General features: G+C 34.1%; 3 protein-coding genes and 1 pseudogene across 3 annotated transcripts in view; all 4 read left to right on the top strand.

Annotated features, from left to right (window-relative positions):
- Positions 1-4,893, top strand: part of LOC116004381 (2-isopropylmalate synthase A-like) — a 12,520-nt gene extending 7,627 nt beyond the window's left edge. The window contains exons 7-12 of the mRNA XM_031244412.1: positions 151-184; positions 408-482; positions 2,396-2,479; positions 2,567-2,701; positions 4,154-4,299; positions 4,476-4,893. Of these exons, the coding sequence (XP_031100272.1) occupies positions 151-184; positions 408-482; positions 2,396-2,479; positions 2,567-2,701; positions 4,154-4,299; positions 4,476-4,608 (607 nt within the window). The 3' untranslated portion in view covers positions 4,609-4,893. The remainder of the gene's footprint in view (positions 1-150; positions 185-407; positions 483-2,395; positions 2,480-2,566; positions 2,702-4,153; positions 4,300-4,475) is intronic.
- A 1,217-nt stretch (positions 4,894-6,110) lies between these two features.
- Positions 6,111-8,012, top strand: LOC116004816 (annotated as a pseudogene).
- A 2,262-nt stretch (positions 8,013-10,274) lies between these two features.
- LOC116003621 lies at positions 10,275-12,808 on the top strand. The gene is made up of 6 exons (XM_031243521.1): positions 10,275-10,519; positions 10,884-11,033; positions 11,114-11,187; positions 11,332-11,450; positions 12,243-12,326; positions 12,465-12,808. Exons 1-6 carry the CDS (start codon positions 10,513-10,515, stop codon positions 12,559-12,561), a joined length of 531 nt encoding a protein of 176 aa, XP_031099381.1. The 5' UTR covers positions 10,275-10,512; the 3' UTR covers positions 12,562-12,808.
- A 3,037-nt stretch (positions 12,809-15,845) lies between these two features.
- Positions 15,846-16,754, top strand: LOC116003620 (nucleosome assembly protein 1;2). The gene has a single exon (XM_031243520.1). The coding sequence runs from the start codon at positions 15,992-15,994 to the stop codon at positions 16,556-16,558; it is 567 nt and encodes a 188-aa protein (XP_031099380.1). The 5' UTR covers positions 15,846-15,991; the 3' UTR covers positions 16,559-16,754.
- The last annotated feature ends 1,655 nt before the right edge of the window (positions 16,755-18,409 follow it).

Genomic DNA, 18,409 nt, shown 5'->3' on the forward strand with positions numbered 1-18,409 from the left:
CCCCCCCCCCCCCCCCTCTCAAATTACACTGTTTGGTACAATTTTTCTTTATATGATATGGTTACTCAGAAATCATGGACGTTGACTTACTTGCCTATAAGTCTATAACTATGAATGCTGTAATTATTTGCCTCCTTTATGTTTGCACAGTGGACGCCATGCTTTGAAAACCAAAATGCAGGAGGTAAATTGTCTCTCTTTGTTTACAAGTACATGTACAGACACATGTATAGATATATATAAATATACATATATACTAATATGCATGTGTGTCGACCCAAACATTTGTATGCATGTGTATACATTTATATATGTTAATGTCTTGTGAAATTCTATACTTTTAATACAAATTATATAATTCCTTGCTTGAAATTGCATATGATATCTCTTTTTTAATTGTTTTGCAGCTTGGCTATGACATTGATGGGAAGGAATTTGATGACTTATTTTGGCGTTTTAAATCTGTGGCTGAAAAGAAAAAGGTGAATTAGAACTAATGATAACTTTTGCTCCAATGAAAATGTTTTTCCTTTACTATCTGTACATCTCTGGCTTCTATTTGTTTGGGATTCTTCTTACTACATGAACATGTATTACATTGATTGAAGGTTAGAAAAAGAAAGTACTTATTAGTGATTCTCCCAGGTAAGTGATTGACTTTATTTTTATTTATTTTTATTAAGCTCAGTAGGGAGTCGGGGTTGCTCTTTAATATGGAGTTAGTCACTTAGTCTTAGCCAGTCTAGGTTGTTTTTCTTTTTCTGATTTTTTGCCTCTCTTTCTTTCACTTTTAGGGTGCGTTTACATTTTTCATTTGTCTAAAAAATGGAAATTTTGAGGAAAACAAAAAACATGATTATTTGCACAATGTTCTATTTTGGAAAATGGAAAATTAATCTCCATTTGTAAAACAGTTTTCCATTTTTCTTGCATAACAGAGGAATTTGGAAACACTTTTTTCTTGTTTTCCGAATACAAAACATAAATTCGCCTATAATCACCATTAAGGGTCCATTTGGAAATCTGGAAAATGACTTTCAGAAGTAATTTTTCGGATTTTTCTGTGTTTGGGTATTTAAGGAAAATAAAGTCAGAAAAAAATATTCATTCTAGTCAACTGAAAAAGGCCCCATTTGGCAGAAAATGTCTTCCTAGATTTTTAGTCGGAAGACATTTTTTGGATTCTTTATTTTTCCGTATTTATCTTCGCTCTCATCTCTTTTCTAGTTTTCAAAATATTATTACCACCACAACAACAACCACCACCTTCACCATTTATTATTATTATTATTATTATTATATAACAAATAATGAAAATGAACCAAACAAAAAAAATGCAATTTCTTAACTTTTAGCCAAATTCTGAACTAAAGTCAAACATTAGAAAAATAAATTATTTTTTGGAAAATGAGTTATTTTTTGAAAAATATTTTTCAGGTTTCCAAACGGACTCTAAGATTACCTACAAACTTCTAGTTTACCTATCTATTTACCAATCTACCCCTACAATCTACATACCTATCTATCTACTCTTACCACTAGTACCGCCTACCTACCTCACTCTCATCCTTATCTACTTGCCTATCTATCAACCGTTATGACTACATTCATTACCATCTTCTCTTATTTTACCACAATCATCTATCATCTCTATTCCCATCTATTTATCCCAACATAACCTACCTACTTGTATTTAGGGTTAGGCATTTTTCATATTATCCAAATTGAAACTTAAAATTTGGGTGAATGTAATAGGTTATTGGTTCAGATATTTTTAATTAAGTTATATCTTGATATAAATTGTCTAAATATCGGATGTTAAAATTTCACATATACTAGAATTGAAAGTAGAAATTATATATATGTTTTAACATATCTGAAAATATTTTCAATATTGGGTAAAAAACAACTACTCAAAATTTTGAATTTGTGATTTATTTTTATAACTTAATAGTCCAAAAATTGAATTTGGAAAATGAATGTGGACAATTTGTTCAAGGGGGTCTGTCTCCTTGGTCCGCAAGGCTGAGGGTATGTCCTCCTTGCTGTGTTGTAGAACCTCATTTTTCGTTATTAATAAAGTTCTAATTATAAAAAAAAAAAAAAAGAATGTGGACAATGGGTGATGGTAAATATGTTTCCTAAACTGGAAAACAAAAAACAATGAATGGAAAACTAAAGAACAGAAAATTGGATAACTAAGGTAAACACACAAATTTTCTTTATTTGTGTGTTTATTCCAAAATTTTAATTAAGGTTTTGGCAAATATTTAGTCAGTAAATAGCTGAGGCAGTTTATAGTGGCAATTATTTGATGTTTATTTGACCTTGATTCTGTATAGCTGTTTCTATCCATCTGCTAGATTTTTTTTTTTCTTCTTTTTTCTTTTTTCAGAAAATTACAGATGATGACCTAATTGCGCTCATATCAGATGAAGTTTTCCAGCCACAGCTTGTTTGGAAACTTGGAGATTTACAGGTTCATATGGTCTACCTTTATGTTACAGCTTTCATAATTGAGTAAGGATGTTCAGTCAATTAAAAGCATGTAATCCCCAATGTACAGGTGACATGTGGCTCACTTGGCCTTTCTACTGCAACTGTTAAGCTCATTGATGCCGATGATGAAGAACATGTTGCTTGTTGTGTTGGAACAGGGCCCGTTGATGCAGCTTATAAGGCAGTTGATCTCATCGTAAAGGTTTGAACTGGATTCCTGGTATTTTCATTATACAATGATCTCTAGGACCTAGAATTGTTTAGTTTTGTCTGCTTCTTTGCTCTGAAGCGTAGTGATAAATGTTTCTAACCATTCTAACCGCAAACTACTGATGATCTAATATCCACAAGGACCACAGTGCAATATTCTATGGTCCAATTTTCTTATGGAGCAGCAGATAAAAGAGATGGATATTACATTGTATTTTAATCACTTTGACTCAAACAAGGCTGAACCCAGTATGGTTAATTAGGCCACATGGATTTTGTGGCCCAATTAGGATAAACAGCTTGAAATATTTGACTTTTCAATAAGCTCAGTATAGCTATAAGATTTTGCCTTTTTTAATTGGCATTTGAAAAGCTGTTTCTCATTTTCTGATAAGCTTATGGACTAGCTACTTTAGCTTTTCTTCTCATTCTCCTCTCTTTGATAATTTTTCTACTCTTCATGATGGCTTTAGATTTCATCTTTTATCTGATAAGGGGGAAATTCCTTACCTTGCCACTTAATTTTTCTTAACAAAATTTTATTTTCTTCTAAAAGAACAGTCATATGCTCTTTTTCATAGGCATATCCAAATGCAGTAAAGAACCAAAAAAGTGTTTATTACAGTGAATAAGCTCATTAAAACTGGGCTCATTTCTCCTTTCAATTCAATCAGACACTAAATCCATCACGAATCCTTGAGCTAACATGTCTTTCTTAATTGCTACAATCCTAGTGAGTTGGGTTACTACTCTCTTCTCTATCTGCCTGTACTGCAGCTTGTCACTTTCTAACTGATAACTATAAATGTTACAACAGTAGGGTTAAAATATCCCCTTGAATCACGAAAGTTACTGTCCAGGTGCACTGCCATGATACCATCTACAAGTTATGTTTCATTGAGTTGGCACCATGTAGTATTTCTTTTTATTAATGCTATCTCCTTATTGACACCTAAACTATAACACATTGAACAACAGTCCATCTCATCTTCATACAGTTACTATCACAAGACTAAAGTAGCTCAAAAGGTGGAAATATAAGAGAAGCAGGAGATATATTGGATAGCTCTCTATTTGTTTGATGTGGTTAATTTGGAATGAAAGCAATATAGTCAGAACTTTGAAGGACAAATGGAAAAGTTAAATAGTTTTACAGATCTTTTTTTTTTTTTTGTGTGCCCTTTTATTTTGGATTCATGGAAAGCCTACTGATAGTGATATACTTTAGCTGATTTCTTAGATTGGCCTAAACCTGTCTAGGCATGATGTATCCCCTGTTTTGTTCTGGAAGGTTATTGCTTGGTGTCTCTATAAATATATACCTATGAACTGATGTGCGTGTGCTGTATAAAATATAAATCAAATAAAAAAAGATTACCTATATGGCTATATATGGAATCTTAAACCTTTCTCTTATTTTAAATTATTTGCTCTCAATATGTAGGTACCTGTGACGCTCCTCGAGTATTCCTTGACTGCAGTTACAGAAGGTATTGATGCCATAGCCAGCACCAGAGTTTTGATTCGTGGGGATAACAGCCACACATCAACCCATGCTTTAACTGGAGACGTTGTAAATCGTACATTTAGGTACACAAGTTTTATCTCCTCACTTTCATATTTTCCCTCAAGGCATAAAAGTAAACATAAATCTCTCTAGTTCCATCTTAAAACATTCATTGGTTGCATTTCTTTTTAACTTTTTAAGTAATTAAAAACAAGAACTGAATTTTGTAAATATTTTGCTGTGTTCTTTCTGTTGCTAGTGGGACTGGTGCAGCTATGGATATTGTAATCTCCAGCGTTCGAGCCTATGTTGGTGCCTTGAACAAGATGTTAAGTTTCACAAACCTAGTTTCAAGATATAATAAAACCGAAGATAATGTAGTTGCCAAGTGAGTTTATCGCGGAGAAAAGAAATAGTTACAATGTGGTTGCAGCTTTATCAATTGCAGAACAAGCATGGAACATAGAGACAGTATTCAGATCTAGTTGGGAGATTCTGTAAATTCTCTTGCTTGTATTTTATTTGAAAAGGTTTGTGTGGTTAAAGGTTGGTGTCAAGTAACTTACAGAATAATTAATTACCTAATAATTTGTTGCATCAGAAAATGATAGTTTATTCGTGCATATTTGGTTATTGCATGAGTGGAAAGTTTATGGTGAGAGGTTAAATTGTGAAAAGTTCGTTTGAGCTTCTTTTTATAACATTTTCAAAATTTTTGAGCTCCCTAGTGGTTGGATTTTGGATCCCAAAGAAGTTATTGATTAATCTGGTGCGGAAAATATCTGTAGGCATCCATTCTTCATTTTAATAATAATAATAATAAAATAGAAGAAGACGACAACAACTTGCTCAATCGAGAACTTCGCCATTTTCATCATTTCTGTCTCTCTCTACACTTGGCCTCCGACTCAATTCTTTCATACTTTTCTCTACAAATCTTCCTAGTCGATGAGCTTAATCCTCCGATTCTGTGTGTTAAATCCATATATAGCTCCTTTCGAAAATCCTTGATTTTGGATTCGATCTAGTTATTCGACTATCATGCAGACTTGGTTAGATTACAAAATGTTCCAACTATTTTTGTTTTGCAGGGTCGGAGTCCGGCGTAAATAATTTTCCGGTGAGATCGGAGTATGACAACAATTTGATAGCTTTTGAAATCAAGAGTGTAAGGTTTAGTACATGTTTAAACACAAAACACACAAACGAGTAATAAATCCACTCACGTATAGACACTTAGGTCACAAAAATAGATAAAATACGTACGGAGTAAAAAGGTAAAACTCTATGAAATTAAATAACTAATATTTCTTTAAGAAATTTGAGAATTTGAAAACTAAATGTACATTATATGTATTTTTCATTTATTTTATAGTAGCTCCAGAATATAATTTAAATATTACATTGAAGTAATGAATTTATGTACTTATATATTTATTTAAAAATAAAAAAATATCAATATGAATGTCATTTAAAAGATCTTAATTAGAACTTTTTAATGATATTTTTTATACATTAGTTCTATTTGTAAAAAAAAAAAAAGAAAAATAAACTCAAAGTTGGGAAAAGTATAAGAAGAAAAGTAATTTTATATTTTTATATTTAGAAGGTAGATTTGGAGGGGATTGAATTAGTCAAATCCCTAACTTTATTACTATAAGAGATATAATAAGGATTTGAGTCATTATTCCTAATGGAATAGGATTAAAGCTTAGTATTCCAATGCAATTTAGGATTCATATTCCTTCAAAGACTCTAAGTTAAAAATAAGTATAAATAGACGTCTCATATAGAGGAGAAAAGACAATTCCCATTATTTAGAAGCAATTCATACACTCTCTCTATATATTTAACCAACAATATTCATTAATCTCAAACGCCCTACCCTAAGGATATGGATGCAGAGAATTACCGCAGAGATGAGGAGGACCACTATGAAAATTATAGGGTTTCTGGAAGAGAAGAACGTAGGAGGGAGAAGGAAAGAGATAGGAGGGCTAATAACGCAGGGGAAGATAATCATAAGAATGAGGATTCTAAAGTGTCAAAGCAAGAAGGGAATATGATTACACAGACTGGAAGGAGTGGAGGAGTTTATATTCCCCCTTTCAAGTTGGCAAGGATGATGAAGGAGATACAAGACAAAAGTTCAGTTGAATACCAAAGAATGACTTGGGATGCTCTTAGGAAGAGTATAAATGGGTTGGTGAACAAAGTGAATGTAACTAATATAAAGAACATAATTCCGGAATTGTTTGCTGAGAACCTGATTCGTGGAAGAGGTCTGTTTTGCCGGTCCTGTATGAAGTCCCAAATGACTTCTCCTGGTTTTACAGATGTATTTGCAGCATTAGTTGCCGTTGTGAACACTAGGTTTCCAGGGGTAGGTAATCTTCTCTTGAGGAGAATTATATTACAACTCCAAAGAGCATACAAACGAAACGATAAGCTCCAGTTATTGGCAGCAGTTAAATTTATTGCTCACCTCGTGAACCAGGAAGTAATCCATGAGCTAATTGCTCTGGAATTACTTGCTGTTTTACTGGAAAATCCATCAGATGACAGTGTTGAAGTTGCTGTTGGTTTTGTTACTGAGTGTGGATCCATGCTGCAAGACCTCACCCCCCGTGGGTTGCATGGTATCTTTGAGCGCTTTCGTGGGATACTCCACGAAGGACAGATAGATAAAAGGGTTCAGTTCTTAATCGAAGGCCTCTTTGCATTGCGTAAAGCAAAGTTTCAGGGGTACCCTGCGGTACGTCTAGAGCTTAATCTAGTAGAGCAAGTAGATCAGTTGACCCATGAAATATCTTTCCAAGATACTATAGATCCTGAAATTGCTCTAGATATTTTTAAGCCAGATTCTAATTTCTTAGAGAATGAAAAAAAGTATGAAGAATTGAAAACCGCAATCCTAGGTGAGGAATCTGAGGAAGAAGGGAATTCTCATGCTGAGTCTGGGGATGATGATGATGATGAAGAAGAAGAAGAAGAAGAGGATGAAGAGCAAATGAAATTAAAAGACGAGACTGAAACAAACTTAGTCAACCTTAGGAGAACTATCTATCTAACAATTATGTCCACTGTTGGCTTTGATGAAGCAGGTCATAAGCTGTTGAAAATTAAACTTGAGGCTGGTCAAGAGATGGAGTTATGCATAATGCTTTTAGAGTGCTGCAGTCAGGAGAGAACATACCTCCGCAACTATGGTCTTTGGGGGCAGCGTTTTTGCATGATCAACAAAGTTTACCAGGAGAACTTTGAGAAGTGTTTTGTGCAACAATACTCGATGATTCACCGTCTGGAAACTAATAAACTGCGAAATGTTGCCTTGTTTTTTGCACATCTGCTTGCAACTGATGCATTGCATTGGCATGTTCTGGCTTACATACGGCTTACAGAAGAAGACACTACCTCTTCTTCTCGCATATTTATCAAGATTCTCTTTCAGGAATTGTCCGAACACTTTGGGATTCGCTTGTTGAATGACCGTCTTAATGACCCAACAATGCAGGAATCGTTTGACTCAATATTTCCAAAGGATAATCCAAAAAATACTCGGTTTGCAATCAATTTCTTCACACAAATCGGTCTGGGTGGGATTACAGAAAATCTCAGGGCATATTTGAAGAATGTGCAGCGCCTAATAATGCAACAAAAGAAATCTGTTTCAGAATCGAGTTCTGGCTCCTCCTGCGATGAGTCCGAATCTGAATCATCTAGCTCTAGCTCTGAGGAAGATACACGAAGGAAACGGATGAGACATTAGGTTAACTTAGTTGAGAGTTGAGGGAGATGTGTCAACTGCAAAATACAACTTTATTGATTTTGAAATACATGTTGATGCAGCGCACAATCATGTTACTATTATTAGAGACGACGTATTCAATATTAAGGATGTTAGAATTTTCAAACACTCTATCTTCACTTCACTTCAGTATTGAAGGGTATCTCAAGATAGGGTAGCTTGTTAATCTGTTGTGAACAAGACTTGTGTTGTGGAAAAGAATCATTCATAGTGTTGTTCTACATTGCTGCTGTTGTGAAACTCTGAGTTTTGCCCAATTCATTTGAATTTTATGTTTCTGTATTCTGAAATTTTTATTTCAATTATTAAGTTGTTTAAGTACTCTTTTTTCACTATCTATCAATTCGTCCATGTTGATTGTCTAACTAAAAAGGGCATGGAACCATAAAAGTGAAAATTCTAACTGAGGAAAGAGTAGGCAGAGGGGTCTTTTTTTTTTNTTTTTTTTTTTTTTTTTTTTTTTTTTTTTTTTGGGCAGATCCTTCACATTGAAATATCAAATAGCAATGTCAACTTTATTGAAAGGTTCTCAAAAAGTTTTAAATTTATTAATCCTGTTAGTAATTTGTAGTAATGTGCTTACGTAATTTTTCTTCAATCTTACGAATTAGAATTAATTAAAGACAATTTTGATCTTGATTTATGTACTCATAATGTCTACAGACTGACTCGGACAAAGTGGACATCTGACTTTGTCTGAGATAGGATGATTGACAATCCATATGTATTCCATAGTTCAATCCACTTCAATGTTGCATAATGTTTGTTAATACTCTTCATATTTGGCTTCTTATTGTTGAAATCCTCCCGATCAACAATCCTTCTTTGGTGGTGGGAAGCTTGGGAGATGGTGCACCACTTCAAATTCTGTCCCAATCAACAATCCTTCTCTGCAGGTTAGTCATGGAACCTTCTCCAAATCAAGAAGGCGACCAAAATCTGGTCGCTTTCTTTAGTGAAGGCCACCAATCCAGTCAATTTGGTAGCCTTTTGGTGAATGACGGCCGAATTAAGATGCAAAGTATTGTGTCCATATTGGTTTTTTAGTATAAGAGTATGAAGTTTTAAGCCCGACCTCTCTTAAGGGATGAGAGTGCACCGTCACTCACGCTAACCAAATTGATTATTTTAAAGGTTGTATAATTGAAAGAAGTCTATTAGTCTATGTGCTATGCCCAATGCCCAAGATTGAACCTAAATATAAGTTTGTGACTCTACTGGTCTGATGCATACTTAAAAAAAAAGGTTAATTGCTATGTGACATGAGGATGATGCTCAAATTCAAGAATTAAGTATAACCTAATGGTGCGACACTACTTGTAATCATGCAAAGATAGCTAGATAGAGGTAGGAACACTCATCATTTGTGGAATAATTGGCAATGAGATTAGACTTGATGGTGAAGATGTCATGTTATGATGCGACACTATTTTTTTTTTGTAAATTCTCTAACTGGATATATTTATTTTTTACATTTTATGTTAAATTGTTTCAAGTAATCAATTTTTTTTTGTATATTTTATTGTTGTGTTAGGTGTTTTTTTATTAATTATTATTTGATAGCAAAAATGATAGAAAATGGCACCACTAGGAGGGAAAACAAAGTGAAGAAGAAATGTTAAAATATTTGATTTTACATTTTTATCCTCAATTTTAACACCTATTTAACATGAATTTAACAGAAGGATCAAAATTGGTACAAAATCAATAGTTAAGAGACCAACTTTGGTAAAATTAAAAGTCGGAAATAAAAATTGGTAAAAGTCAATAGTCAAAGGACTATTTTTGGAATTAACTCTTAAAATAATTGCACAACTTTTAGTTTTTAAAGAGTTAACTATATTTATTAGGTTAACGAGTCTAATTATATTATTGAAATAAGTAAAAAAAAAAATTATTTGGCCATTATTTCTAAATTCCAAACTATTACGTTGTCTACAAAATGGCTCGAGTAGAAAACTTTGAACACTTTTTTTTAAAGAGCAACAAAATATTCATATGAGGCGCCAAAGACCTTGTGGTCTAGTGGTATTCGGTGTTTTGATTTACACTCCCACATGGATGATGGGAGTGGGTTCCTGTGTTAGCGATAAGGGAATTGCAATACCGTAAAGACAAAAACCAGTTGGAGGGGTTCGCCCTTGTAATTAGTGAAAATTGTGGGGAATGTATAGGTTTATTTTTTACCCCGAGGCCATTTTAAAATGGACTATATTACTATATTAGTAGTAGTGTGAGTATTAAGGATTAAAAATAAAAAATCATTTTCCCAATATTCGTTTTCCAATTTTGTACTTAGCTGCCGCCCCCCACCCACCGACCTCTGGGGCATCTCAGGTACTGCTTCGGCCTTCAGAGTTAACAATCTCCCTCTCACGCTTGTTTCGCTGCCCTGGCAGAAGGGCGGTTGGGAATTCACTCCAGCACTTCTTTGAGGCATATCATCAAACACCTGGTGTTGTATATAGAAGACTACTAGCTAGCCACCATGGATGGTTCGTCATTCCCAGCCTCTTGTTTATTTCTTCATGAAAACTTGCTTTGCATAATCTACCATAATAATTTCCGCACTGAAGGAATTTTTCAATGCAAAAGAGTAATCATAGTTGGTATCCATTACATTTACTGAAGTAGTGCCTGTATAAAGCTTTAATTTTTTCTAACTTTTTAATTTCTTCATGGCCCATACTGAATGTGCATTACCTAGAAACTCTCTGTTTGAGAAAAGGGAGAAGAGATCCTTTATCATCAAATTCAATTATATGTTTTGGCTGAGTAGTATATTATGTAGTGAATGTGTAGCATTGTGGATTATGATGGTTTGACATATCCTATTTGTTATGCCTTGTGATCATATAGTTGATGCTGAGCCAACTATGGAGGAAACCATTTTGGTGGGTGATGACCTAATGATGGGCCCTCCATCGCCAATCATTCCTCCAGAGATAGCATCTCATGTCCTTGAAGGTGTTGAAATGTGTGATGGAATCTTAAGGAATCTTTTCCTATGTAAGCAACTCCTAGTCTGAAGCTTAATTCAACAGCTTATTTCACATCTAATTTGGCTCATTAACGCGTCTGTGTTATAGGCTTACAAATCAATGAAATCGAACCATTCTGTCAAGACGAGATTATCTTGTATCAACAATGTGCAGAGAAAAGGGTGAGGAAGATAATGCATGTATTTATTTTAGTTTGTTCATTTGTTTGATTGATATTAAATTCTTACATTTTTTAATGATGATCATTAGATCTTGAATAACTAATGTGCTTTTCAATGGTTTGATGTGAACTTTCTGTGATGTAGGATAAGGAGCTCAGACGACGGATTCAAGATAGTGAGCATAAATTAGGGTTGTCAATGCCTTTAGATCTTGCAAAAGAACGAGCTGCCCAGCTAGAATCAGAAGTCACATCACTGGATAGGTACGGAATGGGTTATGAATCTTATTATTTATCATGTTGTGTATACTACCTCTAGTTCTTATGCTATAATATTGAACTTTAATCAAGTAAAAAACGAAGAAAATAGAAAAAAGAAGAGACATGTATGTCACTTGAGGAACTTATTTTGTGCACAGAATTATAATATGACCATAAATTGACAATTAATAGAGCATTCAGTACATGTACATTACTGAAATTGGTTTTGACAGAAATTTTCCTGATGTTATAAATGAATGGAAAATTTATTTTCTTTGTATTTACACCAAAACTTCCTTACCTGTAGTGTTCTGTTTTTTCTTTAACATATTGGAAACAAGATTAGTAGTAATTTCTTCAGGGAAAAATGACTAATATACTTTTGAATGGTTTAAATCTAGGCAAGTTTCTGTTCTCTTGGTCTTTTAAAGTATTACGGAGTATATTTTACTATTTTAGATCATGCTTCTTGGTGGTATTAAGAGATTTGACCTGAAAGATATGCATACATTGCTCAATATGCTCATCTTATCCTCCTTTTTTTTTGGAAGGTCCCAATCCCCGAGGATGAAAAATATACTTGGGGGAGAGAACTTGATATACATTATGGAAAAAAGTCCTTATATGAATATAAACTGCTAGGGTTCTTGATGCACAGAATGGAATTCTATATATTTATGCTTGTAGTGGTTGTGTCATAGAATTGTGTACCTTCTGCTGGAGTCTTGTTATTTGATACTGAGTCATCATTATTATCTTGCCCATACAAATAAATCTTTCGTTTTCCTATTGTAGACGTTTAATATTGGCAAGTGGAGTTGAAGGCATGGAAGGATTTCGACAGAGGTGGAGTCTCCACGGTCGCCTTATGGATACCAAGTACACTAACTGATTGTGACATCAACATTGTATATGCATTGATGGATTGATTACCACGTTCACTTACCCTAATAGATTGTGGTCTATGCTTTCTCTATATTCTGTTTACTGTGTTTATTTAGATTTGTCCTTTTACAGGAAAAGGCTAGAGTCTCTGAAGCAGGGAATGGAGAGTAGAAAGGAGGATGAGCCAACCAGAAATTCCCCCACCAGAAAGAAATGGTTCTTCTGGTGAAAGTGGATTTTTTTCTCAGCTGTATGAACTATTGCCACCGCCTTCAACAACGTCGATCAATGATTGGCTCTAATGCCCATGGATAAACACAGATTTACTTGTTGAAAATGGTAATCTCCAATTTGGTGCCTTGTTTGGAAAAATTGATGTCTTGTCATTATAAAGGATTGAATTATGAGATTTTTTATATTTGAGCTTACATTATGCATCAATACATACAATACAATTGCATTAAGTTTACTTTTTACGAACGGGGCACAGTATTTGGCTGCAAAACTAATATTTCTCTGCATATGTTGTGTCATCTGTACAAATTGGCAATACAGATAATCCAAATGCTATCAAACTGCTTGTGAGTTCTCTCTCAGCTCTGACTTCCATTGCAACTGATTATTGTGCAGTCAAAATATGGTCCTTTTGGACCTGCAGTTGACCGGTTCAATGTCAACTCAAACCGAGAAGGCCAATATAGGTTACTTCCATTGTGAGTCGAATTTGAAATTTTGTGGTTACCAAGTTAATAACCCGATCAACTTGGCGAGGTTGTCCCAAAGAATATGGTCATTTTGCTCCCTATGAAAGGGGATGAGGAATTAAGCATATCTCATAAAGCCCATATGCTTACGTGTAAGAATATGGCTCCCTTGTATAGTTGTATGCATTAACATGTTTGGTTCACGGGATAAATTTCTACACTTATAATAAGAGCCAATAATATTAGACCCCTATCTGGAACTAAAAAATGTTAGTGTAATAGTCTGTTATAACATATTGTACTTTGTGTTCTTCTTATTGTGCAACCTCCAATTAAATTCCTAATATATCCTAATCATTTATAATTTTACCAAATTCTTTCCGTTAAATATAACGGAAGTTTAACATTAAATTCTTTAGAAATTGGTGTGATAACTAATTAAGGGAATAAATAGGAATACTATTCCATGGGGAATGGAATAGACCTGGAATAGAATAAGATTTGTATTTCATTGTTTAGTTTATTGAAGTAATAGACTTTAGGAATGTTATTTCAGTGTTTGGAACCCAAACACGCGGAAATTATGAGAGAAATGTACAATAAAATATATTTTATTTTCTTTGAATACTACTAACTCTATTAGAATGCAGTATACTAACTTCACTGAGACTCGAACCACCACCTCCCGTATAAAAGGAAGGGTTTGATGCCACTGGACCACAAGGTTCTTGGCCTGTTATCTTTTCTTTAATTTTTCATTTCTCTGGATTTTTTTTTTTAAAATCCTGATTAGTAAATGCACTTTCGGATTTTGAGAAAATCACTTTATCCCTATTTTACACAAGTTATCCATAAATTAATAACTTATATCAGTAAAGAAACACATAGACTAGTAAAAGCATTATGAAAGAAACACATAAACTAGAACTCCGTAATAGACTGATAGGTGTGTTGTGAGGTGTAATTAAGTCATTTAAGTGGAACCGTGGAAGGATTAGAACTATTTTTTATTTCTTGACTATAACAAAATTTATGCGTTCACCACCACTGTTGAGCATAATCTCTTTGCTCAACTTGAATTTGAATTTAGGGTGTGTTTAGTAACCTGTAAAATGACTTCCGGAAAATGTTTTTTGAGTTTTCGGTGTTTGGCAACGTCCGGAAAATGTGGTCAACAGAATATGTTTTCCGTTGACCAAGGAAAAGCAGTTCATTTTTTCCGGAAAATGACCGTTTCAAATGTTCTCGACCAAAACCAAGCCATATCACTCATGACCATGGACTAAGGAGGTGGGAAAATCGCCGGAAACTTTTGCTATGTTTTTTTTTTTTTTTTTTTTTTTACTTTTTTCTTTTATAAATTTTATTTTTAATAAATAATAATATTTTAATATTATTATAATTTTTTATATTTTAAATAAAACAGTTACAATGTTTAATTATACAATTTTATCCATTTTCCAGAAAATGAACCAAACACACAAAGACAGTTTTCCATAATATATCCAAACACTGGAAATGAAACTGTTTTTCAGAAAATGACTCATTTTCTAGAAGTCATTTTCCTGCTTTCCAAACGGACCCTTAGGCACTCTTGAGTATAATCTCTAAGCCTTTTGAACTGAATCTCAACTTGAATTTAAATTTAAGCACTCTTGAGTATAATCTCTAAGCCTTTTGAACTGAATCTCAACCTGAATTTAAATTTAAACACACTTGAGCATAATCTCTAAGTCTCTTGAACTGAATCTCATACTCTAGATCCAACTTTCTCATAATTCTTATTATTGCCCTTCTATACATACAGATTGTGACATTGAAGTTCAACTTAGGTTTAATGTCCCTACTTAACTTTGAATAACCAATAATAAGATTTTGTCTCACATTTTCTTCATTCTTCCATTTTAACCACTTTTGACTAACTATCCTTAAGGTGAATTGAGAGTTGCATTTATGTTTCAACATAATTGATTTCACTTGAAAACACCTAGTTCTTTGTTCCCATCATGCAACTAACATGAAATGCACATCCCTTTCCAAGACATTTTACCCTAACATACTTTAATCTATTTTTTGTCCAGAATAAATTCCCTTTTGTGTGTACAAAATAACTTATCATAGCAAGCTTGAATTGCACATTATCATCAAAATACATACCTAATTCAACAAAGAGTAGACAAATTTAAACCAAACACTTCAGACTCATCCACCCCGTGTTCAACATAAATTTTGTACTTTTTATTTTGACGAGCAAGCTGGGCTAAGGGTAAACTACTATAATCATTATCTAATAGTTTTAAAGATTGGAAGAGTTCAAAGGTTTACTTCTAAGTAAGTGAGACTATTTTCACATATCTTCGATCTGATATATACTTAATTAATAGGGATAAAATATTAAGTTCGGGTCAACACGCACTACCTCAGTCTCACCATTCAAATATTGGAACATAGAGTTTTGCACGAAATTACCACAATGATAAATTATTAAATCCACAAATTCGTCCATCCTAACAAAAAAAAAACATATTCAATACACATTTTAAACATAAAAGCAAAGACCACACTTTATCACTTTATACACAATAAATTGACAAAAACAAGCCTAGCAGAAGTGCAGAACCACACTTTATTCACACATATTCAACAAAAAGCAACGTAGCAAGACCTCGCTACATCAAAATCTAAACATATAATATTCCTATCAAAGCCACAGTACATCAACATCATAAACATATATTATTTGCAGCAGTACCACACTATATCAACATTATAAATCCAATCACGTCTTCTGATTTCCAAACACACCCTAACTTAAATGCAAAGTAAAGTGAAGAGGTGAAGGACTAGCATATGATTACGATTCTTTGAGCCCTTTCTTATATTATATTGCTCTCTGTTTATCGTTTCAAGTCTCAACGCATCATCTGGTGGAAGTTGAACAGGAAGGAGAGAGAGATGAGTTACAAGAAGAACACAGAAAGCGCCGATGAGGTTGAAGAGCTGCTGCGAGCCGCCGAAGACGAAACCCTTCTGCGCCTCAGCATCAACTCCCACACTGCCCGCGGTTCCTCCGCCCAATTCATCGACGCAGACCTCGATCGCCGCTTCCAAGCCCTAAAATCCCGACCAAAAACCTCTGCTGTTCCTAATAAGCCCCAGAAAAAGCCTGCTCCGACTGCATCATCCCGGCCTGACGATGTACAGGGCCCCAAAAAGGTCGCCGATGGTGATTTAGATGGTGCGGATGATCTGTTTGCTAGATTCACTGCGCTCAAGAGCTCCCTCCCCTCTTATTCGTCTTCGTCGGGGAGTGTTAACGATCCGGGAAGGGCGAAATTGGAGAGTGGTGAAGAAGAGGATGAGGATGATGAAGTTGAGAAGTTGATGAAGTGGGCGATTGATGCTGCCAGGCTTGATCCTTCTCCTCCTTCCGATACTGATGATGATGATGTTCACGACGATAGTGATGAGGAGGAGGACGAGGACAGTGATGGGGCTAAAAGAAAGACAAAACGTAAATGATCATAAACTGTATGTCTATCTGTTTACATTACACTATACTTCTAGGTTACTTCAAATTTAGTACATATACTGCCTTCTTTGTGCATTTTCTTTCTCTCTATATATACATCATGAAGTAGTAGATTAAGTTTTGTATTTTTACCGTGCTTGTTATGTGGTGGAAGGGAATGGGCATTCATTTTCACTTGTTTGGGAAGCAGCAATCATGTATCTGTGTTGTGCTATTTGGGCATATCAGATAAGAAATGTAGTTATACACAACTTTAGAAACTTCCAAGAGCACAAATCAAAATGAAAAAAAGAAAAAAGAAAGGACCTTTTAGCTGTGGTGTAGCAGTATAATGCAACCATGCAAGTTATAAATGAACAGGTTGTTATAAGTAAACTGCATCATTCTCTGATGTTACAAAAACATGACAAAATATCCCTTTTAAGGAATATAAATAACTCACTAATTCCTCAATGCCATTTAGAAGTATTTTAAAGAAGCTTATGCTTTTAAAAGTAAATCTGATTTGATCAAGGATATTAGTAACTTTTTGTTCTTGAGATTCAAATGGTAAACAAAAAGTTTTTCTTTTTTTTGCTCAAATTTTCTGCAGAGATGTGCTATTGTTAGAACTTAAAAATAAATCTGTAGTTTAATAATTTTCAAGTATTCCAATAATAAGTCAATTAAACAGAATTAGCCTTCGGGTAATCGGGTTTGAGTTATTCTTCAAGAGCCAGGACTTCTCATATCAAGTATTAGCCTCTCCAAGATTTTTTGCTATGTTAGTACATTACCATGTAAAACTAAGGCTGCAATATGATTTCTGCCCTTCTGCCTGTATTGTGCTATTAGTGTGTATCAGGGGCTTAAACAGGGTATTTGCACATAGGGTGCTGTTCCGAAGCCTGATAGATTTTCAGCTCTACTTTTTAAGACATGCTTTTTGATTGTTGATTTTGTAGCCATCTATTAAGCGCATTGAGTATTTGATAAACCATCTCTATCTAATCTTCCAGGTGTCAAATGCACGAAGTAGAATTTTGATAAATTAGATATATGTTGACCTGGTCATTAGAAATAATTTTGTGGTCATTAAGCATAAGCTTGCAAAATCCATAGAATACATTACTTTCATAATAGAATTTTGGAGCTTACTGTATTTTGTATCAAACTTCATAGATTCCTCAGCTTGTACAAAATTTATATAGAACAAAGGGGTTATTGCTTTGCAGCAGATGGAAAATTTCAACTTATCATTAAGTTTTCATGTTGAATATGGGATTCTTGTTTGCTATATGGGGAATAGTTTCGTCAACAAATCTGAAGGGGTGGGGTTGGAATAGTTGATGTTCCATTGTTCCTTGTTTCATTGAGTCCCTTTTTTTTAATACATCTGACTCTACTGCAATGTAGTATCTGTTCATATATACGTTCTCAACCTATTGAAGCACAAAGACTCAATATCGCCTCCACTAAAACTCGGACTCATGACCTTCCATTTGGAAAAGTCACTTTGTGCCACTAGACCACAAAGTCATTGGCAATTGGCTTAGTTGTTAAGATTACACTTGCATCCACATACGTAAGTTGCTAACAATAAGCCTTGATTCTCGAGTTCAAGGTAGTGTACACCTTACTTGTGCCATCCTGTGTTGCATGATACAGGAATCTTTTTTGCATTGTGCCCTGTATATAATGAAATGATTGTTGAAGGGTAGAGGTATACTAGAACTATTCCGCATATGAAATACCATCATGAATCACATTTTCATGCAGGATAAATTACTGTAATATCGACTGCAGGGTTTACTTTTTTTTTTTTTTTTTTTTTTTTTTTTTTTTTTTTTTTTTTTTTTTTT

Source organism: Ipomoea triloba, chromosome 14 (assembly GCF_003576645.1).
Source record: "Ipomoea triloba cultivar NCNSP0323 chromosome 14, ASM357664v1".
NCBI lineage: Eukaryota > Viridiplantae > Streptophyta > Magnoliopsida > Solanales > Convolvulaceae > Ipomoea > Ipomoea triloba.

Bases quoted from the DNA above. Each gene is read 5' to 3' on its own strand.
- LOC116003621 (XM_031243521.1), top strand. The intron at 11,034-11,113 runs GTAAGCAACTCC...TCTGTGTTATAG, and splicing joins CTTAAGGAATCTTTTCCTAT to GCTTACAAATCAATGAAATC. The intron at 11,188-11,331 runs GTGAGGAAGATA...TCTGTGATGTAG, and splicing joins AACAATGTGCAGAGAAAAGG to GATAAGGAGCTCAGACGACG.
- LOC116003620 (XM_031243520.1), top strand. From the start codon at position 15,992: ATGAGTTACAAGAAGAACACAGAAAGCGCCGATGAGGTTGAAGAGCTG.